General features: G+C 49.9%; 1 protein-coding gene across 1 annotated transcript in view; it reads right to left on the minus strand.

Moving 5' to 3' along the window:
• Nucleotides 1-26,850, minus strand: part of HDAC4 (histone deacetylase 4) — a 345,400-nt gene that overhangs the window by 171,584 nt on the left and 146,966 nt on the right. The window contains exon 3 of the mRNA XM_025404973.1: nucleotides 13,347-13,418. Within this exon, the coding sequence (XP_025260758.1) occupies nucleotides 13,347-13,418 (72 nt within the window). The remainder of the gene's footprint in view (nucleotides 1-13,346; nucleotides 13,419-26,850) is intronic.

Genomic DNA, 26,850 nt, shown 5'->3' on the forward strand with positions numbered 1-26,850 from the left:
AAAAAAAAAAGGCGAAATGTGCTTTAAGTTCTCACACAGAAGCGCAGCCACTAAAGACAAGCATGACCTCCAGAAATAACAGACAGAGCCACCGTCTGAGATGCTGCTACAATCACGTGATGGACAAAGCATTCCTGGAAAATCGTTCTAAGACTCTACAATTCCAGTGCAAAAGCAATCGAATAGAAACAATAACAAAAGACTAACGTTTCCGGACTGAGCACGAATTTAAAGTGTTTTTGCTTTGTGATCTTTCGTCCTCACAGCCCCCAAAGCAGGTCCCGGCGGGGACCCGGGTATCACAGATGGCAGATGCAGCCAGTAAGCATTGTCACCTGGATCCAAAACTGGCCACAGCGCCTGGAACACCACTACCTCCCCGAAACCACTGCAGCCCGTCTCTCTAGCCTGCTCACACCAGCACAAGTTACACGTTACTCCTGAAAGCTATCCAAATACCCTAAACCCAATGGATAAAAATATATTGTCTGAAAATTAAAAATAGTTTCAGTGGTCTAGGAAGTCTACAAACCCCACTGCAGTTGTTCTTGCCTTCTCAGTTACGTAAGGTCAAGTTGACATAAGAACACATTTCAGAATTTCCTTCTTAGCAACCTCCAAACGTTTGGTTATATGTTTCACCTAACAGCTGGGCCAAAGTAGGAACCACTATGACTTAACAGTAACAGTTGAAATATTTAAAAATAGAAAACATTTCTTGTACTTGGCATTGGAGAAGATGAGAGGGCACCAAGGAAGAGGCCTGAAGGAGGTAGCCCCTCTCCTGTGGGGTGAGCCAGCCTCTTCCAGGCAGCAACGTGCATTCCGCCTGGGCTTTCTGGAGACCGGCGTGGGCTACAGCATCGTTCAAGGGCACTGTGGGTGGAATGATCCAGCAGGCAGGTGGAAATGCAGAAGGTAGGGGGCTGGTTCAGACTTCTGTCCAGAAAAATCACCTGGGAAGCTTGTTAAAAAGTGACTTACACCTCCCAGCCTCAGTTCCTGAACCAGTAACTACTGTGTGATGTCCCCAGGGGCATTAAGTGCCAATGAACACACAGTACTTAGCTGAGTGACGGACGGGTGGCCTTGGTAAGGGGACCTGTGGCCATCAGTGTCCTCCTCATTGCTGTAATTAGCAGGAACCGCAGGTCCCACTTTGAGCAGGACCTTGCTGCTGGCTGTGGAGGCTGTGTGCTCACACTCTCCGCCCAACAAAGATCCTGGAGCCGGTAACTCTCTTGCCAGCAGTAACACTTTACAAAGCAGGATTTGGTAGAAGATGCATGCTAGCACTAAGCAAACATTGTTTAAAGAAAAAAAAAAAAAGGAAAACAAACAAAGTCTACTTTGTGAACCTTGCACGGAGGAGATCCACTGCCTGGGAGAGTTCATGTCCATGTATCTTTCTGCCGTGAACACCCAGCGCAGGCCCCTCCCAAGTTCGGCTCAGGCTCGCAAACGCCCACCACTCAGTGTCTCAAACTGGGTGCCTTTGAAAGCACTGCACAGATCCATACTAATCCTCAACCCAGCGCAGGGTCCGCTCCACCCACATTCCCCATGAATTCATGCAACTCCATCAGCAGTGCTTAAAGCCAAAAATCCTGAAGTCACCCTCAACTCTTCTGTTTCCTGCACAGCCCATCTGCAACCTAAGGAAATCCCCTCTATGTCAAATATCTCTAGAGTTGGTACCATTGTCTGCACTCCCACTCCATCTAGCCGGACTGAGCCCCATCCACTGCCTGGCTGCTCCCAGACCCTGGTGGGTCTCCCTGCTCCTCCGATGCCTGCCCCACGTGGCCACTGCATTCGCTATGGCACAGGTCACGTGGTGTCGCTTCTCTGCTCAGAATCTCCAGGAGCCTCCGTGTCACTCAAAGCCATGCCTTTTGAGTCTCCTGCGCTGTCCACTCCCTCTTCTCCTGACCAGATCTTTGGCCTGCAGATGTCTGTTCACCTTCTAAGGAGGTCTGCCCTCACCAGTGGGTGTAAAATCACAGCCCTCACCGGTGAGGTCTGCCCTCACCAGTGGGTGTAAAATCACAGCCCCTCCACTCTGAGCCCCGCTCTGCCTTCCCTGCTCTACTGTTTACTCATGGCCTTTACCAGTTTCCTCTCTTCCTCCCAGGGTAACACGAGCACCATGAAATAGGGTTCTCTGTGTCAATCATAAATACGTGAATCCCACATGCCAAGGACAGGGGCTGGCATTAGAAGACCCAATCAGTATGAATGGGTGAATGAATGAATGAATGAGTTTAATGCAGAAATCCACCCTCCTGAATCCCCTCTGTCCTTGACTGCTCACCCTCCTTCACAGCAATTCTTGCCTCTCACATGTTCTATATTGTAGATAATTTACAATCAATAAGCTTGAATTAATGAGCATATTTAGAATCCAGCACCCAACAACTAGAGAATTCAAACTCTTCTCACACATATATTAAAGATTCAGAAACACTGACCACAAAGCAAGTCTCAATAAAATTCAAAGACTGGGTAATTTCTTACCACAATGGAGTAAATTGGAAATCAATAACAAAAAGCATGACTTGGAAAATTCAGACTTTCAGAAATCAAAAAACACTTCTAAATATTTCATTTTTTCAAAAAAAAAAAGGAACCATAAAACAAATTTCAAAATAACTTTCTTGAGAAACAGCAAGACTTTACAAAGTGCTAAGGTAATACGTTTTACAAATTAAATACTACAAATCAGAACTTAACCGAAGCAGCCCCATTTGAACCCCGAGGGAAGCGCCGCACAGAATCCTGACTGCTTCCATCCGAAAGGAAGAAGGGCTAAAAATTAACAAGTGAAATGTTCAATCTGAAAGTTAGAACAAGCATATCTGAATAAACGCAGAGAAAGGAGAACAGCGATAAAAACAGGAATTAATAAAACAGAAAACACACACTCACAAGAGCAGATCCACGAAGGCAGAAGTCGGTCTGTGGGAGAGTAAAACACAGCTGGACTCCCACGGCCTGCAGGGCTGCCCCCTCCCCAGGGGGAATGAGAACACCTGGATGGAGGGGTGAAGCCTGGATGGAGGGGTGGAGCCTGGATGGAGGGGTGGAGCCTGGACGGAGGGGTGGAGCCTGGACGGAGGGGTGGAGCCTGGCTGGGCTCAGGAGCAGGAGAGGGGAGCAGGCAAAGCAGGGGAACGCAGGCCCACCCAGGAAGGCCCACGGGAAGGCTCACGCGGGGCTGGGTACTCAGCAGACTGCTGTAGAACTGAAAGAAGTGCCAGCCCCTTCTTCAGGCGCCTGACTGAACCGCCTTCAATTTCTTCCCCTCACCCGTGGCCACATACCTGCTACCCAAGGGACACCTCCAGTCCTCCCTCACCTGGTCAGACACCTGGCTCTGACGGCCCCTTGGAGCCCCTCGTTGGAAACACAGAGGGCCTGAGTTTGGTTCTGCATCACACATGACAGTGTGTACTGTGTGATCTTGCTGTGAGGTCCAGAAATGGAAACCTTCCTTAAGAGATGGGCAGGTTCCTCCGGTAGGGGACGTGGTGTTGGTACGGTGAAAACATGACATTAGGGTCAAATGCGGCCGCTGAGAAGGAACACCTTTTCAGCTGGACTGCAACCACCTAACACAGACAAGGGTTGGCAAAGGGCCATCTCCCTCATCCTGGCGGCACAGGCTTTGAGATGCCACTGAGGGCTCTGGATACATTTACAATCCACAGCCTTAAAGCACACAAAGCTGGTAATAAAAGAAAAAAGATAAAAAGCCCTTTAACCACAAATGATGTCATGATGCAAAAATTCATTCCTGGATAATACTTCTGGCCACCAGTGACACTCCGAATACACAAACCAAACCAAATTCGCAGTGGAAAAAAAAAAATCCTTTCTTCCAACCAATCATCACTTAGAAGTGTGGAATCTTCCCCCAGAGACACTCAGTGAGATTTCTCTGCATTCTGTATCAACACAAACCTTAGGGTCACTGCTGGGACTGCCACACAGCTTTCTTTCTCCCTCTAAAGTAGAGAAACAACCAGTCACCAGCTCCACCCCATCCGGGTTTGGTGTGGATGTGTGGACGGTTTTAGAAGCATCCAGAGGATATTTCTCAGACGGCATCCCCAATTCTCCACGATGCCCCAACCAACAACCGTCTGCTTTCTTACCACCTGTGTTCCTTGCTACAGGCAGAGAGTAAGCTCTTCAGAACTCTGGGTCTACAGCAACAACAATGTAAAATGTAACGGGGCAGAACACCTTGTGATCAACGTAAATAACCCAAACACTCTCATGTCCACCCAAGATTGAGAAGCTTTCTATCTTTCTGCCTCAGGCGCCAGGGACAGGGAAAGAACTCGTTGGAAAGTGAGGCTGGCTTGCGGGCGGGGCTGGCAGGGAGCAGTGTCCTCAGCTGCGTGGGGAGGCACAGGTCCCACCCGCCAGCCACGGGGTGGCATTTCAGAGCCACAGGGACATTTCTGGTAAAAAATAACAGAGTGAACACAATCAAGTTGTCCTGCTCCAAGATCCTGCTAAAACAGTGTGTGGATTGTTTAGAAAGACACACCAACACAACACACATACAGGAGATGAGAGAGCAGCCACAAAATGCCAGAAGTCAGAAAGGATCTGGGTGAATAAGGTATCAGAGACAGCAAAGCTGACCCATCAGCCAGGGTGGGCCAAGGGAGGGGCAGACCAGTCTTGGTCACACAGCCCTCTGGGGCACAGGGACTGGTGGCACCAGGACTGGAGGTGAAGGAGCATGAAATATGTGCTTAGGGAATGCAGGACCCCAACCACCACTTACCCCTTGTGGCTGGCAGCCCAGGGACTACTCCTCCTCTGGAGAGGGAGATGGAACAGTACTGAAAACTGCGACCCAGTGGAAGTTGGCCAGCTACACGTGAGGTGTCCTGATCTTCCTGCCCCAGGACGGGGGCAGGCAGCATTCGGCCCTCCCAGTGAGGTCACAGGGGTCAAGCAGCCTGCTGGACACCACTGCCAAGCAGAACCGGCAGCCCCCAGTGGTCAGCACCATGCATGCCCCTGCAGGTCCCGCCAGCCTCAGTGCCCTCTGCTGCAGATGGCAGATAACCGTGCTCACCAGAAAGGCCAGGAAGACTGTCATCACAGAAGGCAGAGCCTGGACAGACAGACAACAAGCACCTTGGGGAAATACAGACAGACAGAGAAACAGAGAGAAGGGAAGACAGGCCCTCCAAAGACAGTGGCCAGGAGCGGGAGGCAGCCCTGGAGCTCCAGGACAGGAGGGCATGCCTTGGGTGCTGAGGAACACAGTCTCCGCCCAGTCAAATGAGCAACCAAGCCTCAGAGGGGCTAACACCATTAAAAGCCAGAAGGGCCCTCTGAAGGCAAACATGACAACTCAGCAGCTTCATGAGAATCACCGCCCCGCAGACCAGGTCCCGCGGGCTGCAGGTCCAGCCGCTGCCACTGCAGGGTGGCCCGGGCCCTCTGCTAGGTCTCCCAGCCGCTTCCATCCACCAGGAATCTTCTCAAGACACATTTTCAGTGCAATTCAAGCCCTCCTGTTGTTATGCTTCCTAGCATCCGCTGGGCTGGGTTTCACTTGAGACGGTCGCTCCTAGGGACATTGCCACAAAGGGATGGGAAGGTGGAAGGGACGGTGGTTGAGCTACAGGAAGGGCAGAGCCACGAACCTGGGTCCAGGCAGATCAGAGGGCACCAGGAAGCAAGCGTGCAAGAGAACACAGACCCCTCCTGTGTGCTGGACGCTGCACCAGACACTTGCCCTCGCTGCTTGTGCCCTGGCCCAGGACCAAGCAGCCCCGGGACGCCGGGTGAGGAGCAGCCTGCTGGAGGCCACGTGGCCGACAGGAGACAGGAAGGCTGTGCTGCCCCCATGTCTGCCCGGCTCCCAGGCCTTAGAGCAACTCAGCTGGGCCCAGGACCTGATCCTTCACTACCCTCTGTCAATACCCAGCCCGAAGCGGGATGGCAGGAGGGAGCTGCCACTGTGAGAGTTAGGAGGAAAGTGAATGTGGTGGAAATAGAGGCGCTGTAGGCCACCTGAAAGGTGCTGTTCTTGGCCCCACAGTGTTTCCACAGAAGCCTGACGTTACTGCTCATAGAAGTTCACAGATCTGAGGAGAAGGAGAGCAGAAATCAGACGTGACTGTCTCCAGGTGGCAAAAAGCAAACAGCATCAGAGAAAAACAGGACTATCTGAAAGTTTAGGGGAGGACAGGGATGAGACATTGGGAAGGACTGGAGAAGCAGGCATCGAGATGAACAGGCCCTGAAAAATAATACCTTTTGAAATTCTTAAGAGGTACTATGCCTTCAGCCATCGAAGGGGAATTGGAACTTGAGGATTACTCGACACCACGTCTAGTGAACAAGGTAGTTACCATGCAGGAGGGCGCAGCTTCTGGTCCAAAACTATTCTCAACTATAAATAACAAGGGCTGGGCACAGTGGCTCACACTTGTAATCCCAGAACTTTGGGAGGCTGAGGCAGGCAGATCACTTGAGGTCAGGAGTTCGAGACCAGCCTGGCCAATGTGGTGAAAGCTCGTCTCTACTAAAAATACAAAATCTAGCTGGGCGTGGTGACGCGTGCCTGTACTCCCAGCTATTCAGGAGGCTGAGGCAGGAGAACTGCTTGAACCCAGGAGGTGGAGGTTGCATTGAGCTGAGATCCTGCCACTGCACTCCAGTCGATACAGTGAGACTCTATGTCTCAAAAAATAAATAAAAATAAAAATAATACATAATGGAGCCAATTCGCCTAATTGCCAAAAGTGACTCTTAAAGCGTTTCTAAATTGCTCATAATTGTACACGACACACGCATGGCCTCCAGGAAGGACGCTATATCTCAGTCAGCTTTTAAAGCTACGTGGGGGGCAGACTCCTGCGTCTGGCCTTTGAGTCATGGCTATTCATACAGGTCCTCAGGTGAATGTGACAGAGGGTAGTCGCCAAACTCTCAACATCAGTTTGAACTAAGAGAATCAAATCATGCGAATTCTTTACAGATTTTTCAAATGTTGACGAAAAAAGCCCAACTCTGTAAAATAGCTGAAGAGGTTTATTTTAAGCCAAATATGAGTGACCATGGCCCAAGATGCAGCCTCAGGAAGTCTGTGCCTGAGGCGGTCCCATTACAGGTTGGCTTTATGTGTTTTAGGGAGACAGAAGTTACACAGGCAACACATGTAAGGCATATATTGGTTTGGCCCAGAACATCCTGAAGAAGTAGGGCGAGGGTCTCACAGATCCTAGGCAGACTGAAAGGTTTTCTGACTAAAGAATTGATGTCAGCATAAAAAAAAAGTTTGAGTTAAGATAAGGGGGGTTCTTGTTACATGAATGAAGCCTCCAGGAAGCAGGATTCAGAGAGAAGAGATGGTAAATGTCTCTTATGGGAACTTAGAAGGTGACGTGTAGTTAAATCTCTCCTGGATCAGGAAAAAGAGACCTGGGGATGGAATTCTCTCCAGAGTGCAAATTTCCCCCGCAAGAGGCAGTTTTCTACAGCCACTCAAAATAGGTGGAAGGAATATATCCTGGAGTAAAATACTTCTATTTCCTGCAGGGCCTGCTCTCTGTAGCCTGCTGCTATCCCCAGAGTCAGGGTGGAACCAGGAATCGCACTTCTGTGTCTGTTTTATCCGTCGTGAGATCGCTGTTTTAATGCTAATGCTGGTCAGCTGGGCCTGAACGCCAAAAGGAGGAGGGTCTAAGGAGGCCTGTCCAAACCCCTATTCCCATCATGGCCTGAACTCATTTTTCAAGTTTCTTTGGGATCCCTTGGCCAAGAAGGGGGTTCATTGGGTTGGGGGACTTAGAATTTTACTTTTGGTTTACACAAACGATTTTATTTTGACGTCTTTACATTCTGCACTTCATTTTATCTCCAAAAGTTAAAACAAAGCAAGCAAGCAAAAGAAAAAAAAAAAAAAGCACAGCAGGCAACATGTTCAGCAGTGGACATGACAGTCCTGGCCAATCCTCGACCGTGGCTGGCGAGCAGCAGAGTCTGCGGGTCGGACGGCGCTGATTCCTCAAATACACTTCCGCTGATTTGAGGAAAACAACCCAGACAGTCACGGCAGGCGTCACCAGGAGGAGGCCACCACGGGCTCTCTTCTTCCTGCCACTCCTGCCCAGTCCTTCCATGGGGGCCACTCAAGGAACCACCAGAGGTGGCCACGGGTGCTTCATTGGACCCTATCCAAACCCCAGAAATGCCAACTTTATGATAAAAGCTCACAAAGGGGCACCACGCAGAAATATTACAACCAAGGACTTTGTTACCACGGGCTCTGTGTATGAAGGCAATTAACAGCTTCCACTGCCAATAAAGGGAGACTTTCGAAGCTTCCCCTGAGGTCACATGTGCTTGCAGATTTGTACCAGATTCCACTTTCTTCTCACCAAACTAAACAACGCAACAACCACCACAAAACACAGCCAGGAGGCAGCGTGAGCTCCAGGCACCAGCCAACCTCAAATACTTCCTGTTCCAAAACGTAAGAGCAGTGTCTGGAAATACAGCCCCTTTGGCAGTGTGGTGGTCAAACACCCGCTTAGATCTGGGAATCCAACGCTGAAGCCAAATGTGAATTTTGCGTTATTTTGGAGAGTTTCTCTACAGTTTCTAGTTAACCCCCTTTAAGGTTCCAGAGTTTTCTTTTAAAAATGGTGCTTTTGAAATACAACGTGAAAAAGAGCCTCCCTAACTCTAACAGATACACGTTTCCCAGGACACAGGTACAGAGGGTGATGTAAGCGCCAGCCTACGCCTTGGGAAACTGTGGAAATGCTTCTCTTTAGTCCAGTGTTCCTGTCTTAACATTGGCCTCTACCTCCCCTTTAGGCCGATGGAGGGGCATGGCATTTTCTGAGGATGTCTTTCTCCCCAGTAGCACAGCCCTCAGGGCAGACATGTATCCTGCCCTATAATGTATATGCTGAGCGACCCTGCGACAGTGGCCACGGGATCCGAGGCTCTGGCTTTCCTTCTGTAGGAGCAGGAGAGGGTACAGGAGCCGGGGCACTCGGTCCCAGTGGAGAGCAGCGCCGTGAGGGCCATAAGCCCTCAGCATGCCATCTGGGTAACAGTAAGTCCTTCATCCACACTTCCTGTTGTTAGGACGTTTTTTGTTTGCCTCCAGTTTGCTCCTGGATGCCTGAGGTAGGTATCCTCCCCGAAGCACCCCTCTCCTCCATCGAGGTTGTTGAGCAGCTGCAAGGCCTGGCTGGGAGCCAGCTCAACCTCCAGCCCTGGAACCCAATACCCACCACTTTAGTGCAAGTGACTTTTTTCCTACAATAAACACGCATTGCTTTTATAATCAGGAAGGTGGGGGGGGGGGGAGCTTTAATTACAATGATTCTGAAAGGAATGACTGAGTAGTAATAGTTTTCAAGTTCCCCATAATTCAGCCCTTGGGCACAGTTGGGTTTGTAATCCTGTATGACATTTTGCTGGTCTCTCCTGGTTGACTAATTCCATACCTTCTCCTCTGTCTTCAAACTGCAACATCTCCCCAGCCTAACTCTGAGTCAATGACTCTGCTTGCTCTCTCCATGGGAAAACACAAAGCTCTGGCAGAGAACCGGGGGTCACGAGCTCCCGCCCCCACCCCACCCTGCCACCATGTCTCCACCTGGGATCTGCCTCTGTGTCAAGTCTCCTCCAAGGGTGGCCCTTCCCCTCACCAAGCGGACAACAACTGTAGGAAGGGGGAAGAGTAAAGCCACGTCCACAACTGTGACAGTCCACTTACTTAAAACACAAAGAAATAGGAGGCAAAGATGGAATAATACTAACAACATGTCTGCTACATCTTAGAGGCAGGCAAATGGTTATGTGTTTTCTTTTATGATAGAGCTACTTTACAATTAAAAATTTTAAAACATTTTAAAAAAGAAAGAGCAAAGTCTACAGATAAAAAGTTATGAGGGAAGTTGAAGAAATCAAAGCTGATCTAAGACAAATGGCATTTTGGCTTTTTCCTCCTCCAATACAGGTGACAATATCCCAGACCCAAAAACCAAAATCCAAAACGCCTCCAAATCCAAAACCTTTTCTCAGTGACACGCAAAGGCAATGCTCACTGGAGCATTTCTGATTTTGAATTTTTAGACTTAGGTTGCTTAACCAGTAAGTATAATGCAAATATTCCAAAACAAAACAAAACAAAACAAAAAAAACCCCAAATCCAAAACACTTTTGCTTCCAAGCGTTTCAGATAAGAGATACTCAACCGGTATAGACTTTCCCAAAGCACGTGACACGCTCACCTGACGTTTCTGAAATCTCAAGCTGGCACACGAACACATGGTATGAATAATGCTTTTCTGTTTGAAGTGCGGATTTATGAGGACTAAGTGTATTGAAAAAGAACCATAATCAGAAAAAGACTGTGTTGGGCATAACAGCATCCACACGAGGGAATGGTCAGGACATGGGACAGATCAACAGTGGGGAGGGCTGCCCAGGCGCTCTTCCTGCTCCGAGTACACACTCATCTGTTCAAAGGGAACGAGCACTCACGGTGAATGCTGGAGTCATTCCTGATATGTGTATGTGTGTGTGTGTGTGTGTGTGTGTGTGTGTGTGTATCAGTCTGTTTCCACACTGTCAAATGTCAAAATGTCAAAAGAATAGTTAAAATTAAATTCAATCATTAGGAAATGTATAACAGCAATTGGGGATTGATATAAAAATATACCTAAAAATGTTTACACTCCCATATCATAAAAATGTGGCTTTAAAGACATTTTCCTATCAATTTTCAAGTTCTCACCTAACCTGAGATGAATATTTCTTTGTAGTATTTTTCAGTGGGTTGAAATGACCAAAACACAGTTTGAAAGAACACGCTTCACATGAGAGGCTTCTAAGGCACAGGCCACTGTGCAGGCTCAGTGACGGAGGTCACACAGGACTGCTGCACACACATGCATCCTTTCTCTGCCCACTGTTCCTGGGCATCGCTGCTACGTTATTTAAAATTACTCTGCAAACACTCCCACCATGCCCACCAGCCCGTGCACGAATATGCAATAAATGCCAGGAGACATGGCACTCTCTTTGATTCAGACCAATGGGAACCGGGTTGCGAGAGAGGTAAATGGCCAGCGTCAGTTTCACGGGGCAGCCTTCCCAACATGCCACCTCTCAAGTCCGGCGGTTCACCCCAAAGGAAGAGAATGAGGGTGACAGGCTGCAGGAGAGGTCCAGGCCTTGAACAGGGATGTGAAGGCTACATCACACACATTCCTCAGTACTAGTCAACGGGACACTGAGATGACATTTATTGAGGAACTACTAAAAAGCTGACACATACGTTTCATCTTTATGAGAACTCTGTAGAGAGGCATTATCATCCCCGGCTAAGCAATGAGAAAACAAAACTGAGCTATTCAGCAACTCGCCTAAGCTCCCACGCAAACGGGCCGCGGAGGCGGGCCCAGGTGCCCTCTGTGGGAGGCTGAAGCCCGGCCTGTCCTCACACCAGGCTGGGATCCCACAGCAGGTCTCAACAGGCAATGCGCGCTTCCCAAGCCAGAAAATTAATTTGAAGTCCACCGTTTTTGGTTCACTTGGAAACTATGCATGTTTACCATCTTTTCCCAGCCCATCAAGCTATCAGAAAATCCTCTTAACCTCATGCCACGCCTGGTTAAACACAAGCAAGTTGTCTCAAAAATGCCCCAGCCACAGGATTGTGTTTACATGAAAACAATCCTGGCAAAGCGAACTTGAGAGAAAGTGAAAGCCAGAACTGTTGACGTAAGCCAAAAGTTTAAAATTGTGCATCTTCATCTGGTATTTAAAACTCCCCACCGCTCCCCCAGGCTCCAGTGTGCGGGGGTAAAAAATAAGCTGCTCGATCAGTAATAATGCAGAGTAAAATCAAGGTGTAAAAAACAGAAAAGAGTGCCCCGAGGACCCCCCAAGAGGCCAGGGCACCGTACCCCACAGACACGGAGAGCCTTCCCGGAGCAGGGCAAAGACACCTCCAGAACGCCGGGTTTGGAAAATGACAGAAAACCTGGCTGACCTGGGAGAATTGCAAGGCAAAGAAAGAAACGTCTTCTTGGAAATGTTCGGCCTGGCTCCAAGCTGGCTTCAACTTTCTTTCAGGGGTGATGAGTGGGTCTAACTGGGGCACCAGAGGGCACAGGTGGCAGCAAAGGCTGACTGTCAAGAAAGGCACAGCTGAGCCAAGACCAGAGACCCAGGCCTTAGGACGCAGTCCCCGCAAGGCGCGGCCACACTGCCCTGCAGGACGCATGTGGAACGGAAGGCTGGTTCCCTCAGGCCCACGCCTTCAGGAGGTTCGGGTTTTATTCTCGGAGAGGCCGCATGCCTGGGAAGAATGGTAACCTCACAAGGAGTTTAAACCCTGGAGGATTCTACATGGAAACAGGGGTCTTACAGACAAAGAAAAGCGGGAAAAGTCTGTTTCCATGGCCTACAGACTTGGAGTACTTTAAAATGTTACCTACAAGGCCAGGCGCAGTGGCTCACACCTGTTAACTCCAGCACTTTGGGAGGCCGAGGCAGGCAGATCACTTGAGGTCAGGAGTTCAAGACCAGCCTCACCAACATGGTGAAACCCCATCTTTACTAAAAATACAAAATTAGCCAGATGTGGTGGCACATGCCTGTAATCCCAGCTAGTTGGGAGACTGAGGCAGGAGAATCGCTTGAACCCGGGAGGTGAAGGCTGCAGTCAGCCGAGATTACGCCACTGCACTCCAGCCTGGGCGACAGAGTGAGACTCCATCTCCAAATAAACAAATCCATAAATAAATAAATATTACCTATGGAATGAAATATTTCTGATCACTACCGATACTTTTTTTGTTAAGGAGCTGAGAGGTGCTTGGAAGACAGAGGATGCCACTGACTCATTTAACCAACAAAAGCTGGTGGCAATGGACAAGGCGTGGTCTGTCCATGGTCGCATGGCCAGTGGGACCCAGCCCCGCCCACTGCAAGCTCAGAGGACTTTCCTACAGGTCCTCACGGGGATCAGGGCCAGGGCTTACACCCAGACCAAGCAGTCAGTGCCTTTGGGAAGAACACATCCTTTAGCACCAGAGAGGAAACAAAAAACAAAAAACACAAAAGATCAGCGTTTCTCTACCATTCACATGTCATGGAGCCATTTCATTTCCAAAAAGGATGGCCTCGTTTACCATCAGGAAGAACACCCAAATTCAGTGAGCCTGATAACCCACACCTCCCCCGTCGCCTTCTCCGCACTCCTCCAGTAAGGCAGAGCCTTTGAACACCTCTGGTTCAGCACAGGGCCAGCCGGACAGGGCAGGGGTGGGCAGACTTACCCGTGCTGGGCATGTGGTTCACGCGGGCAGGATTCAGCAGCTCCACTGGCTGGTCTCGGCCAGAAAGTCCATCTGGAGAAGAGAGAAGGCACTGGCTTCAGAAACTGCGTGCATTTCAGCCAACATACTTTACGCTGGGAGTCTGCAGGGAGTAACTCCCCAAACAATGAAATGCATGTGTCCTTCCTACTTTTAAAGGGGGATACTTTCAGCGTCGTCATAGATTATTTGTATTTGCCAAAGAAAATCACAGATCCTTTGTAGAATAATCAAAATAGCCTCCTACTGAGATATGGCAAACGCCCGTTTCTGGCCTAAGAGCCCCTGGCTGAGCAATTTGGGTTTACTTCTGCTCAGCAACCACATTATACCCACTCGTGCTGATCAGAAGTCGGCTTTTCTGCAGACCACAAGCATTAAGATAATGAAAAGAGAAGAGCAGCTCTTCTTCCCAGATAGTGACAAATGGTCTGGACACTCACAGAAACACGGCACAGGGAGCACTCCAAACCCACCGGGTGTGCGGACAGGGAAGGAGGCGAGCTGAGGCCACTCCGGCCTCAAACAGGCATGGAGAACGCTTCACCAGGTGTTCTCAAGGTACAGAGTCCTTTCTTTTAAATCCACGTTTAAACTGTATTCAGGAGCTGTTTCTATCTATTCAGACTCACTGCAAAGATGAGACTGGAACCCACCCACCACCTAAACCTGGCACAGGCTGGATTTAGACTGCCTGGTATTTTTCTATATTCTCCCAAGCAGAAAGGAAAGAAAACTCTGGCAAGATTTCCAGGAATCACACTTTTCTTTTAAAATTAGCTTCTGACAAGTGGTGTAAAATGCCCTGCAATCATGTGCATATCATTACAGACATGCACGCAGAGGTCATTTTCCTTACTAAGCGAAGGAGAAGAGCACCAGTTTCGCAGGGCAGCCATGGAACTCTGTAGACACAAGTTTTAAAACAGGACAAAACGACTAACATCAGGTCAAATGACTGCAAAAAAAAAAAAAACCCCACTTTTTATCCAAAATAGATAATTCCTAGCATCGCCAACCCCTGCGTGTCCTTGGAGATGTTCAGTATCCAAGAACGGAAACAAGGGTGCCAGGAGATTGGAGGGCACACTCTTGAGATCTGAAGCCCATCCTAAGGTGGAGTTGGGAAAGTGTGAGGCCAGCATGGACCTGCAGGAGCTCAGCAGGTGAGGCTGCTCTTGGGTAATGCAGAGATCAAACGTGGGAGCCAGAAATAAAAATTAAACTTAAGACAACAACAAAAAACCATGGGTACCTCTCCAACCAAACAGCAGCTCCTCCCAAGTCTCAGCAACTCTTAAGGTTTCAAAACAGAAGTAAGACACTGGGCATATTTGGGGGCAAAACAGTTCTGCTTCCCTGGGTCAAGAGAAAGACCGGCAGGTCACAGTTACACCTTAGAAGCAGCCACCAGACCTAAGCAGTCGCTCCAAGTCTTCACACATTCCAGGGCTTTCTCAAAGAACACGGCCGCCTGGGAGATGGCCTGGATGCTGAATTGTAAACATGATGCCATGTCTCACGAGAACCTTCACTGCAACTCAGAAGGAGACCCCAGATAGTGGTGGAAAGTACTTTTCAAGACTTTTTTTCCTAAAAATAAATAAATGCTCATTGTAGAAAAAAATAAATTCAAAAAGGTGCTTGTACATATGTATGTGTGTATATGTATGTGTGTATGTGTGTATGTGTGTGTATTTAACCCAAATCCCGCTATAAATACTTTCAGAAATAGCAGAAGGCCCTTTTGAAGATCTCAATGTAGCTGTAGTTTTCCAATGGGAAGGGGTCAAGAGGAGGGTGCTTGGGTGGACCACCCTGGTCAGGGCTCTGCACCAGTTCCTAGGAACCAATGCCTGTCCCCAGAACCGCTTCCCCTGTAGTCAGCCCAATGCCCACCCTTAGCTTCCCACTCAGCAAAAGCCCTGGAACCAGAAAGTTTGGAAACCAAGAAGGCCCCCAGTGGTGAGCAGCAGCGGTGGGGCCAGAGTCCCAGCTCACATGAAGCTCCTTCTTGAGTTTAGAAGTGAACCGCTTATCCCTGAGCCCAAAAGGCGAATCCCTCCAGCACCAAGTTCATAAATAAGGCCTAATTACAAGTTACTTTTACTACGCTGAAGCAGGAAGACACATCAGATCTCAGTGCAACCGATTCGACTTGTAAGTCACGACATGTGGCGTTCCTGTATCCACAAGCATCACTCGTGTGTATCAGATCAAGGTGCAGCTTAGTGGGTCTTGGCTCACCTACATTTCTGGGCACTGGGCTAGGCCGGGTCCCACCTATCCTTTAAGAAGACATTGATCGTGCGCTTGCACCAGCTGGCACACCAAGGAGAATGCCGCTCGATAATATCTGCGGAAACCAGACCTTGAACTTCACATGTCCCGTCCTGTACACTGACGGGTGGGGTGGTTTCTGACACCAGCCAACTGGTACCAACTGGGTGTCCAACGATCCAGTTCCACTCTGACAATAACCGCCCAGAGCTAGCACACACGCCACAGCTTAGGGGCTCAGGTCGACAAGGCTGCCCCCATTTCAGACGCAAGTCCTGGGCCTCCTGGACTCCTAAAGATCGGCTATAAACCAGGAGTTCCCACAAGCCCCTCTCAGGTTCTGGAATTTGCTAGAAGGGCTCACAAAACTCAGAAAAACACTTCACCATGTTGACGGGTTTATTGTAAAAGATGCAAATAAACAGCAACACGAAGGCAGGGTCTGGAGGGGTGCTGTGTGCAGGAGCCTCTGTCTCAGTACCACTGGGGTCGCAGGTGTAGCTGAACATTCTGCCCCTCTCGTCTCTGGGTCCTGATGACCAGCCCCATTCTGAGGCTACCCAGGGGTCCTGCCCTAAGTCACTTCATTAGCATAAACCCAGAAGCCCATAAGCTCCTCCGAATAACGAAAGGCTCGCCTGACACTCAGGAACCTCCGGGATCCTAAGAGCTCCCTGCCGGGAATGAGGACAAAGACCAGACAGGCTTTTTCTTCCACCACCAGAGATGCCGCTTGTTCTCACTGTGTGCCCCTGGCTGGCCTCATAACAACCTGTAAATTCAAACCCCCAACACTGCCATGTTCACATCCTCGTAGAATGACATGGAAATGCTTCAAGGGAAAGCTGTTCTGATGCGGCACTGGGTTAATAGGAAGCGACTGCCTCTCACGGAAAGAGGCAGCCATGTGGAACTATCAGAAAACAGCAGGAGTGTCTCAAGCACACAGGGGCCTTGGAGGAGGCGGCACAGACATGGCGCTCAGTGCCGGACGCTAACCCCACATGTGGAGGCCCCATGAGCCCCAGCCAGCTGGAAAAACGGCCGCAATCTCTTTAAGACAAGATCCCGGCCTGAGCCGTCCTTGGTCATCCACCTGGACAGCATGACAGATGCCGCGTCCCTCATTATGAAAGGCGGGGGCTCAGGGCAGCAGCCATGATCAAGAAGTCAAACACTAAAGGCAAACGTTTTGCCAGAGGTGGCTGGTGGAACGTGATCCTGGGGGCAGAGCAGTGGCGGTGAGAGTGCACTTTGAAGGCGCAGGGGCCACCATGCCTGGGAAAGACAGCTTTGCAATGGACCTAAACAAAGCGCGGCCAATGAGGCAAAGGACATCCGTCACCAGGGTGAAACAGACAAGCTACGGGACACGGTCAGCTGGAAGGCGGGATGGCATCCGGGACGGCATCCGTGAATGTGCACAGAATAGATTCTTAACGCTGTGTTTTTTCAGATGTCATATTCCAGAGTGAGTTAAAATGAAATTAGTGATGAGAGGTGGAATTTCCATATTTATCTGCCTCTGGGCTGAAATTTCTCAGGCTAAGGAGAAAGTGGTACTAAGAACCTAACACTGACAAGCTGGAAAATAATTAAGATGGGAATCAAAGTACCACTTCCTCATCACACACCTGCGGCAAGCAGGTTCCCTCTATCTGTCTCCACTTGAGAATCTATTTTTGGAAACCCTGCTGGATGGGGACGACAGTACTGAGTGTCCTCAAACGGCATTTAATCAGCGCTGGGGCTGCAGACCAGACGCACACTGAGAGGGAGGCTGAGGAGCGTGGGTACCTCCGTGTCCTCACCAGCAGGTGATGTGCCCCAGCGCACTCCACGCACCCACGGTCGACTGCAGTGACCACATCAGTCTTGCAAGGAGTCCCGTTCGCGCCGACTGGACCCAGCGCGAACTGAGCATTGTTTGAGACTCGGGGTCTGCCCATGGGAGGAGCAGGGCTCAGACAGACAGGGCTTTTGCTTTTCAGAACCCGCCTCGCGTCAGGCAGGTAGGTGTGTCTAACCAGAAAGCTGGCCTTCCGGAGCCAAAGGAACCTCACTTTCACCCGGAGGGCCCAGGCCCCCCACTTCACGTGTGGGGAAATGGCCTCAAGGGTTGTGCAGTTTCCCAGGATCATGGAGTGGGCACCAGCCGGAACCCAGTTCGTCTCAACCAAACCAGCGGCTTGTCTAAAGCTGGACCTCGAGCAAACAGGTGCCCACCAAGACCAGTGCCCTCCTCACAACACTGCCACACAAGAAAGGAGGTGGCTTGAGCCAATAAAGACAGTATGTGAAAGCCCCACGCACAGGCTCCTGAACTGGGAGGGGAAGGGAGTGGGGAGGAAGTGTGGTTTCACGCTTGGGAACTGCCTGGGACCACCTAGTCCTGCCCAGGTTGGGGTGAAAGGGTGTCTCTTGAAGGTTTCACTTGCCTTTTCCAGATGACCAATGGCACTAACCATCTTCTTACATGTTTATTGGCTTTTTCATTGGCTATTTTGGATTCATGTCTTTTTGACCCGTTTTTTCCCCCGGTTGGGTTGTCTTTTTCTTACTGATTCAGAGGAATTCTTTACAAATTCTGAACATTAGTCCTCTGTCAATTAAATGCTGCAGATATCTTCTCAAAGGTCCTATTTCTCAATCGTTCAAAGCTTCTGCTTTTATGTCAGGTTCAAGAAACTCTTCTCTTCCTGGAGGCTGCAGAGATATTTTAACATATTTTCACCCTGAAACTTTGCACTATTCCCTTTTATATGTAAGTCTCTCATCTACTAGCACCGATGTTTGTATATGCTATGGGACGGGGGTTTGGGTTACGGTTTCCTATGAGAACAGCCAAATGTCCCCTCAGTGGTACTAAGAGATCTTATCCTTCACCATGGATCGGCAACATTAGTTCCCTTATAAGCCAAATCTCAATCCTATTGGCCAACTTGTTTATAGTTTTGCCAATAATCATACTGTCTTAACCACCGTAACTGTACAATAATTCTTAATACTGGCAAGGCAAAAAACCCTACTTTTTTCTTTCAGATCATCTGGGGCAAAACTGGCCCTTTACTCTGCCACATAAGTTTTAAAATTAACTTGTCAAGTTCCACAGAAAGAAAGAAAGACAAGACAAGACAAGAAAGAAGGCAGGGGAGGGGAGGGGAGAGGAGGGGAGGGGAGGGGAGAGAAGGGGAGGGGAGGGGAGGGAAAGGAAAGGAAAGGGAAGGGAAAGAAAGGAAAGGGAGAGAAAGAGAGAGGAAGAGAGAGGAAGAGAGAAGAAGGGGGAAAGGGAGGGAGGGAGGGAGGCAGATGAACAGTGCCTAGGATTGCACTGCATCTATCATTTGGGGAGAAGATAATCTTTATAGTATTGCATCTTCCCATCCATGAACATGGGCTATTACCTCATTTCATTTCTCTCAGAAATGTTTCAGAATTGTCAGTGTTGCAGTCTTGAACATCTTTAGATTTATTACTAGGTATTTAATATTTGGTTTCCATTTCAATTTCTGCTTGCTCACATATGGAGATACAATTAATTTTTACATATTGGTTCTGTATTGTAGACTATTCATTCCAATCATTTTTTCTGTAGTTATTGTGTATTTTCTACATACAGAATCATGTCACGTATAAATAACGACAGTTGATTCCACCTTTCAGACCTCACGCCTTTTCTTCTTCTTTATTCTGCTGGCTCAGTCCCACAGTATAGTAACTGAAGAGACATGGTGATAAAAAGACAGCTTGGTCCTGCTTCTGATCTTAGGAAGGATGTTTCCAATGTTTTACTGGAAAGTGTATTGCTTGCTGCAGGTGTCCAACAGGTAACTATCAGATTAAGGAAGTTCCCATCTACTCCTAGATTGCCAAGACATATTTTTAAATCATATATGTTTGCTTAACTGTATTAAACTTTTCTGCATCAATTCAGCTTATTAAACAATTTCCCCATCCATCTGATAACATGGTGAAATTCTTTTTCTCACGTCAAACTAACTTTGCATTCCTGTGACAAACTAGCGTGGTCAGGCCCAGGGAGTTTTTGGGAAAAGGAAAGCAGCAAGAGCTCCACACACGTGGGGACCTGAGGTATACCTCAACTCTTTTCCACGCTTGATTCTGAAGACTCGGAGACCTCAGTCCTACATTTCAGCCTTAGCACCTCACTTCAATATTTTGTTATGAGCATAAAAGGAGAATTGGATAAATTGACATTCTAAAGTGTGTTTGGTGGGGGGTTGCCGACATAGATGAAAACACCGAAACCGCTGTGACCCAGGAGTAGTATAGGTCACGCCTCACTGTGCGCGCCTCACTGTGCTAACAGAGCTGCTTTTCAGACACAGGGGAATGGAAGCTTAGGGCTACTGGGTAACAGTAACGACTCAGTCTTCATTAGAGCCAATCTCCCCATCCTTTCGTATTTTTCAAACAAAGGTTTTGTTTTAGAACAGCTATGAGCTTATAGAAAAATTAAAGCTAGTAGAGACTTACCCTTTACTCTGCACCCTCCATGCCCTATCACTAACCTCTTCCATTAGGATGCTGTGCTTAGGTGTCATTAAAGGAAAAGCCGGGACTTGATTCAGATTTCATGTTTTTCCCTGGTATCCCTTCTCTGTCCCAGCGCCCATCCAGGGTCCTGCCTCTCTTGGCTGCGACAGTATCTCAGACCTTCCTTGTTTCTGACGACCTTGACAGCTTTGAGCAATCCTGCTTGGGTATTTTACAGAATGTGCCTCAACTGGGGTTTGTCCCAGGGCCTCACTGGGACTCCAGGGACTGAGCTGCGTGAACACCTAGCAAGGGCTGACATCAGACCAGAGAAGCCCCGATACCTTCAAACCAAACTTCAAGGGGAACGGCAGAGTTTCCATGGTTTAAGGAAAGAGCTTAGCCTTAAAGCAAAGACAAAAGAAACCACTTGGTTCTCGTGTCTGGGGCAAAAGGACTTGTCTTTTGCCTGAATAAAGAGGGACGGAAAACTCCTTCTGCTGGGAGGATTGGCCATGAGGAAAACAGCCTCCTGGCCTGCACCGAACTGGTAGGTGTCTGTGAGAAAGCCCCGCTCGTGGGCTCACGTGGCCCACCAAGACCCGCACCTCCCGGAGGGCGTGGTGCGGTGCACACTCACATACAAACCTCCTCTCCACACGGCATATCAGTCAGTGTGGAATGAAGTGGATATCTATCTGGGCTTGGGGCCATAATGCCATCCCCTCAGGCCTCTAACCTGTGTGACCAGTGGTAGTATTTTACTGGCACTTTGATGCCTTTGTTCAATTAAATTATAAAAGGGAGTTCAGTGGGCTGAAATGTCATGGCTTGGAGACAAAATGATCTACAAGGTCAGCCAAATACTCAAATTCCCCCTAGGTCCTTCCCCTGACCTGAACCCCCAGAGGGATCTCCATCTGCCACCCCAAGCAGGACCTGCACCTGCGCTAGCCTCCTCCCGGCTCAGCCTCCTGCTTTGCTGAGTGACCCCAGCAGCCCCCAGCCCTGCCATCAGCCCATCTTCCCTCCACTGTGTGGCCCACACCCTGGCACTACCCCTGGACCTGGCGGATACTAGGCATAGGCTTGGTGCTCCATAAACTCGTGCCCGCCCAACCAGCCCTCCCTGGGAGCCCTGCTCATAGCCTCGAGCATCCCAGGCCACTAGATTCTGCTTTTCCCCACTGCGCAGATTACTGAAAATTACCAAAGTTCCGTAACAGTGCTTGCATCTGCCCATTAATAGAAATTAAACTTTAATGAGTAAGTGTTGTGAATTCCTCAGGCATGTCCAACATAGTTTATGCATATTTATTAGAGAAAATGAAAATGGAAAAAGATTCTTTCCTTAAGCAGTATTTTTCCTTCAGGGTAATCAGGCAGTCTTTTAAAATGTCAAGGATAACCTAAGAAGTATTCTTGTTGTCTCTCCACTAAGAATCAAAACTAGCTGTAGCTGCCGGCTTACAGGAAATGTGGGTTTGGCAGAACCTGCTAAAGGACCCTGGATTGGCTATGATCAGTCAAGTCTTGAAACAGAAAATCCCAGGACAAAGGACTCAGTGAGGCGGACAGGGGGTGGGGGAAGATTTCAGATATGCCCACCAGTCCCGATGTTTTGGTCTGGATTTGAGCAACTGGCTGTAAAAAGACAGTTTTTAAGACGACCAATAAAAATTAAACATCGCTTGGGTATAAGATGATATTTAGGAATCATGATTCATTCTGTTGAGTGTGATAATGGGGTTGGATCTGTTAGAAATACACATTCAAGTATATAAGGGATGGTGCTATGGCCTCTGAGATCAGTTTTAAATTCTCCAGAAATTAACAGTGTGGTAGATGAAGGGGTCATGATGGACAGCCTCAGGGACTTCCTAGGGGGAGGTGGCTGTGGGCATTCACTCTATGCACTGGTCTCTTTCCTTTCATATGTGTTTGAAACTTTTCGTAACAATTTTTCAAGAGATGCCAGGAATAAAGACAAGCCTGTCCCCACCTTCTATTCAACATGGTTGGTCTTCGCTGAGCATCTGCTAGGTGATCTACCTAACCTGTTCCTTCATCAATATTCCGATAGTCTTCAGTTCATCCCCAGTCCCTGAGTTCAAGCAGGCACACACGTCTGGTTCACAGCTCAGCGAGCAGGCCCTGAGCGCCTGGGAACGTGAGAGTGGGCAACGCAGAGGCCTGGCCCCAGCCCAGCAGAACCAGGGACCCACACTGGCCGCCTGCGTCCAGCCCCGCTATGGGGTCTGCCTGGTGCCAGCACGGGACCCACACCGGCTGCCTGCGTCCAGTCCCGCTACGGGGTCCGCCTGCGTCCAGTGCCGCTACGGGGTCTGCCTGGTGCCAGCGCATGCCCAGACACGGGCCAGAGGAAACTGCAGGGGGCACCCAGCTGCTCTCACGTGCCAGGCAAGGCTTGCTAACACCTGCAGCTTAGTCGGGTGATGGGGACAAAAGGTGCAAACTGAGCCCGCTGGACACGCAGACTCAGCAGGCAGACGGAGCCTGGTGGGGAGGCAAACGCGGGCAGGAGTGAGCCACGGAGAAAAGGGAACAGCAGGTTACTCGGGGATTTTCCCAGGGAAAATGTGGCAGTGGAAAAACGCCGCCTTGCCACCCGCCGCTGTTTGAGATACGATCCACGTACCCAGGAGGCGTGGCAGCCAGAGAAGCACAGGGGCGTCACGGGCTACAGGGCGCAAGGAGCGGTGTCAGGAATCAGTGTGGAAAAGGGGCTGCCCGGGGGCTGAATGGGGCTGTCCTGTCCCCACAGGTCCTGGCACCGAGTACAGAGCCAGGTGTGTGGGCGGGGTCCGGCCAGGCACTGGCTGAGCGGGTGATGGCCACGGCGCCAGGAGGAGTGAAAACAAGCTTCTGCTGCTGCTCCGCAAGGCCCTGCTCTGTGCTATACGGGCCGGAGAACAGCGTTTCCTGGAGGGAGTGTCTCAGGGTCTCTCCCAGACAGTTCTGCAGGGCCTGGCGTGGCCATGCTGCTTCCTCCCTAAGTAAGACAACACGGAGAGACAGCTCTCAGCTGTCCCTACCTAAAAAGTGGCACTGGCCAGCTCGAGTGTTCATAAGCGATTTAGCAAATCAGGAGAAAATGTCCTTGCCAAAGCACCGTCTCTGCTCCTGAGAGGATACCCACTGCCCAGTGGTGAGGGCACACATGGGCGAGTCACTGCACAGCTGCTCTGTACAGCACTGGGAGCCTGCAAGGAGGATCACCTGGCATGCACCCTGTGCAGGTTCCCCAGAGCCGCCTGGCATCTGCTAGCTGATCCACAGCCAGTGGGAGGAGCCACACACAACAGACGTTAAATAGGAACACTGCAAAACACACAAACGGCATCTCCACGGCTAATGTAGGATGGTTTTCTGGATAGGTTCCCTTCAATTAAGCTAATGATGAAAGGTGATGCAGCTATCGGCAATGGCTGGAGACTAGCTCTGCGGTCTGCTCGTGGATAACCGTGCTCCCTCGCGGCTGGGCCACTCGCACGGCCGGGCAAACCGAAATGCCCACTTTTTCATGCTGTACCCACTGCTTCTGTTTCCCCGCAGGCATCCTACTTTCTAAACTAACACCTCTTCACTCCCAAGAAGTCTAACAAATATCATACAATTCCTGAATGTACCCTCCACCTGGACGTAGACCCCGTGTGGAAGGCGGTCCTGCAGGGTTTGGGGTGGAATATCTCCCCTGTCGAGTGGAGACAAGGCTGACATGAGGAGTGAATAAATGAATACAGATAAAGAAGGAGGCACACAGTACGTGCGGGACGAGAGACTCCCTAATAAACGCAGATAAAGAAGGAGGCACACAGTGCGTGCGGGGCGAGAGACTCCCTTTGCTCCTCCTGCTTCACCTTCGCTTCAGTGCCGCAGCCAGGGCCTGGGCCCTCCACGCCATGGCATCTGAGTCGAACAAGCTGCTCACCAAACGTGACCCAGCAACAAAAACCACTTACAGATGAACCATTCTCCCAGAATATTTTCCACACTGCTGAACATCACAAACTCACTAAAGGTGCTTGTGGTTAGGTGGCAGGAAGCTGGAAAATAGGTGCATGTTAATAAGTAGCTCACGAAAAATGAGTCACTAATTCAGAACAATAAACCCAAAGTGGCCATTTGCGGAAAGTCTAGGCAGGCACATTAACTGCGCGGCTGGGAGCATCAAAGCAGGGATCCGTCCCTGGAGCGAGGCAGAAAACGGAGGGCGTGGACCACACACTCTCCTCCTCTCCACCAAACCAGACTTGCAAGCACTGCTCATTCTCTGTGCAGAAAATGGATCCTGTGACGCCAACTTTAAAGCAGCATTTCGGAAGTGACCAATCTGTGGTCAGTGGCCAGTGAGATGGGGAGAGAGTGAGGCTGGGGCTCCCCCAGTGCCCACAAGACTCGGTGATGTTCTGTGCAAGTCAGGCTGACCCCACCAGCAGCTGCCCAAGTGACAGGCCGGTGGCCTCACCCAGCAAAAGTCTGTTCCAAGGGCTCTTCAGCCAGCAGGCCCCTTGGGTTGAAAGACTTACTCCTCTAGCACTTTTTTTTTTTAAGACGGAATTCTTGTTCTTTCGCCCAGGCTGGAGTGCAGTGGCACGATCTCGGCTCACTGCAACCTCCACCTCCCGGGTTCAAGCAGTTCTCCTGCCTCAGCCTCCCGAGTAGCTGGGACTACAGGCACCCGCCACCACGCCTGGCTAATTTTTCTGTATTTTCAGCAGAGACGGGGTTTTACCGTGTTAGCCAGGATGGTCTCAATCTCCTGACCTCGTGATCCGCCCTCCTCGGCCTCCCAAAGTGCTGGGATTACAGGAGTGAGCCACTGCGCCTGGCCACCTCTAGCACTTTTTTAGGACAATCTTTGCCTCAATTCACTGAAAATGTGTTTCATTTTCTAAACTATTGTTCTTGCTGTATCTTGCTAGAACTAAACATAACATCCTGCTTACATTCTAAATGAGAAACAATAACAGCTAAATAACTCCTTGTGGGAGCTGAGGATGGTCAGGCACTTGTCTCCGGGTTTCATTCACAGAAGTGGTACTCATGGTTCTCACCAGCGAAATAACTGGCACAGATACCATTATGGTCCGCATTTTAAGGAAGCCAGGGAGATAATAAAGGCCATCCTGATCAAGGTTGGGACCAACTTTCAAAAGCAGACTGACTCCCACTCTGCTGTTCTGCCTCTCCACACGGACTCATTCAAGCCTCAAGGTCAACGTCCCATCACTGGCTCATTCATTCAAGTTTTCCTGAACTAGCTATTAAGTGGCCGTCACAATTTTGGGGACACAGCGTTGTAAGTCCCTGCACCCCAGGCTTCCATTAGAGAAGAGGGGATGACACGTAAATCAACAGACCGTGTGGGATCACGTGCTGGAAAAGAGGGCCCCGTGAGGTGGTGGCGTTTGAGAAGACACCTGAAGGACGTGTGGGGTCAACGATCCCAAGGATGTGCACATGAGGTGGAGCAAAGAGCAAGGGCAAGGCCTGGGAGGGGAACAAGCCTGGGGGGTTCCCATGGGGCAGGCAGAGGAGACACGGCCTCAGGTCCGAAGGCTTCAGTGAGGACCTTCCATTCCGACTCCAGCCACCCTGCAGAGCGTCACCCAGGGCGGGGAGGGGCTGCGGAAGGCCGGGGAGGCGGAGGGGGAGCTGGGAGAGATGGGGAATGGGATCCATCAGGACTCTGCGATGGACTCGGCATGGGTGTGCCGCACTCACCCAGGTGGGAAAGACAGACAGGCTGGCGTGGGGAGAAGCGAGCTGGAAATCCAAAATGTAGATTTGATGGAACCTGCTGATTTTAAGAGAGCCACTCACCGTTTTGAAGAGCAAACAGTACATCTAAACCCCCTTTGAGTCATTACTTTGTGACTTTCTCAGAAAAAAAAAAAATCCAAAATGTCCAGATTTTGTGTCGATGGTTCAAAATTCAAGTTCTCCATATTCGACAACACGTATTTCAGCAGCATCCTTTACTCTACCTGAAATCTCACTATCCAAACACCACCCCATCCTGGGAGGGGCTCTAGTCTTCTCAAATATTTATTCATTCCTTTAGCTGAGCTACTAAAGAAAAAAAAATAAGGAGCTGAATATTAAGTGACACACACTGCACTCAAAACTCTTGTGTCAGGGAAGAATGTGCACAAAACATACACAAGCAGTGAAGACGCGTTTAATGTGTCAGCTGCTCCACACTGGTTCCGCCGTCTCTCACCCGGCGACAGCTGTGCTCCTTCCTGCTGCGGCGCACCATCCACGGGGACGCTCTGCTTCGGGGCCTCCTGCCTCTGGAAGGAGGCCGTGCACTGCTGCCCCGTGGAGCATCTTCCGTGACGGCCACCGCAGCCTCTCCCGTCGGAAGTGCAGGGAACACCCCGCTCCGTGTCTCCTCTGATGATGCACGGATGTCCTCTGGTTCAATAAAGCACCTGCTTTTATTCCATGGCTCTGACAAGCACTAGGAGACAGGTGTGGTCCAGACATCACGTTAGGTGCTGAGAACCCAGGTGATGAAGACACAGAGTCGGCCCCCAGGGGTCCGAGAGGAGCGGTCCAGGTGATAATATCATTGTGTCTTCAGTACCCGGTCTCCAACCCTGCAGGTGGCTCCCCAGAGACCCGGGGCCACCTCGCCAGAACCAGCGGGGAAGAACAA

Source organism: Theropithecus gelada, chromosome 12 (assembly GCF_003255815.1).
Source record: "Theropithecus gelada isolate Dixy chromosome 12, Tgel_1.0, whole genome shotgun sequence".
Classification (NCBI taxonomy): Eukaryota; Metazoa; Chordata; class Mammalia; order Primates; family Cercopithecidae; genus Theropithecus; species Theropithecus gelada.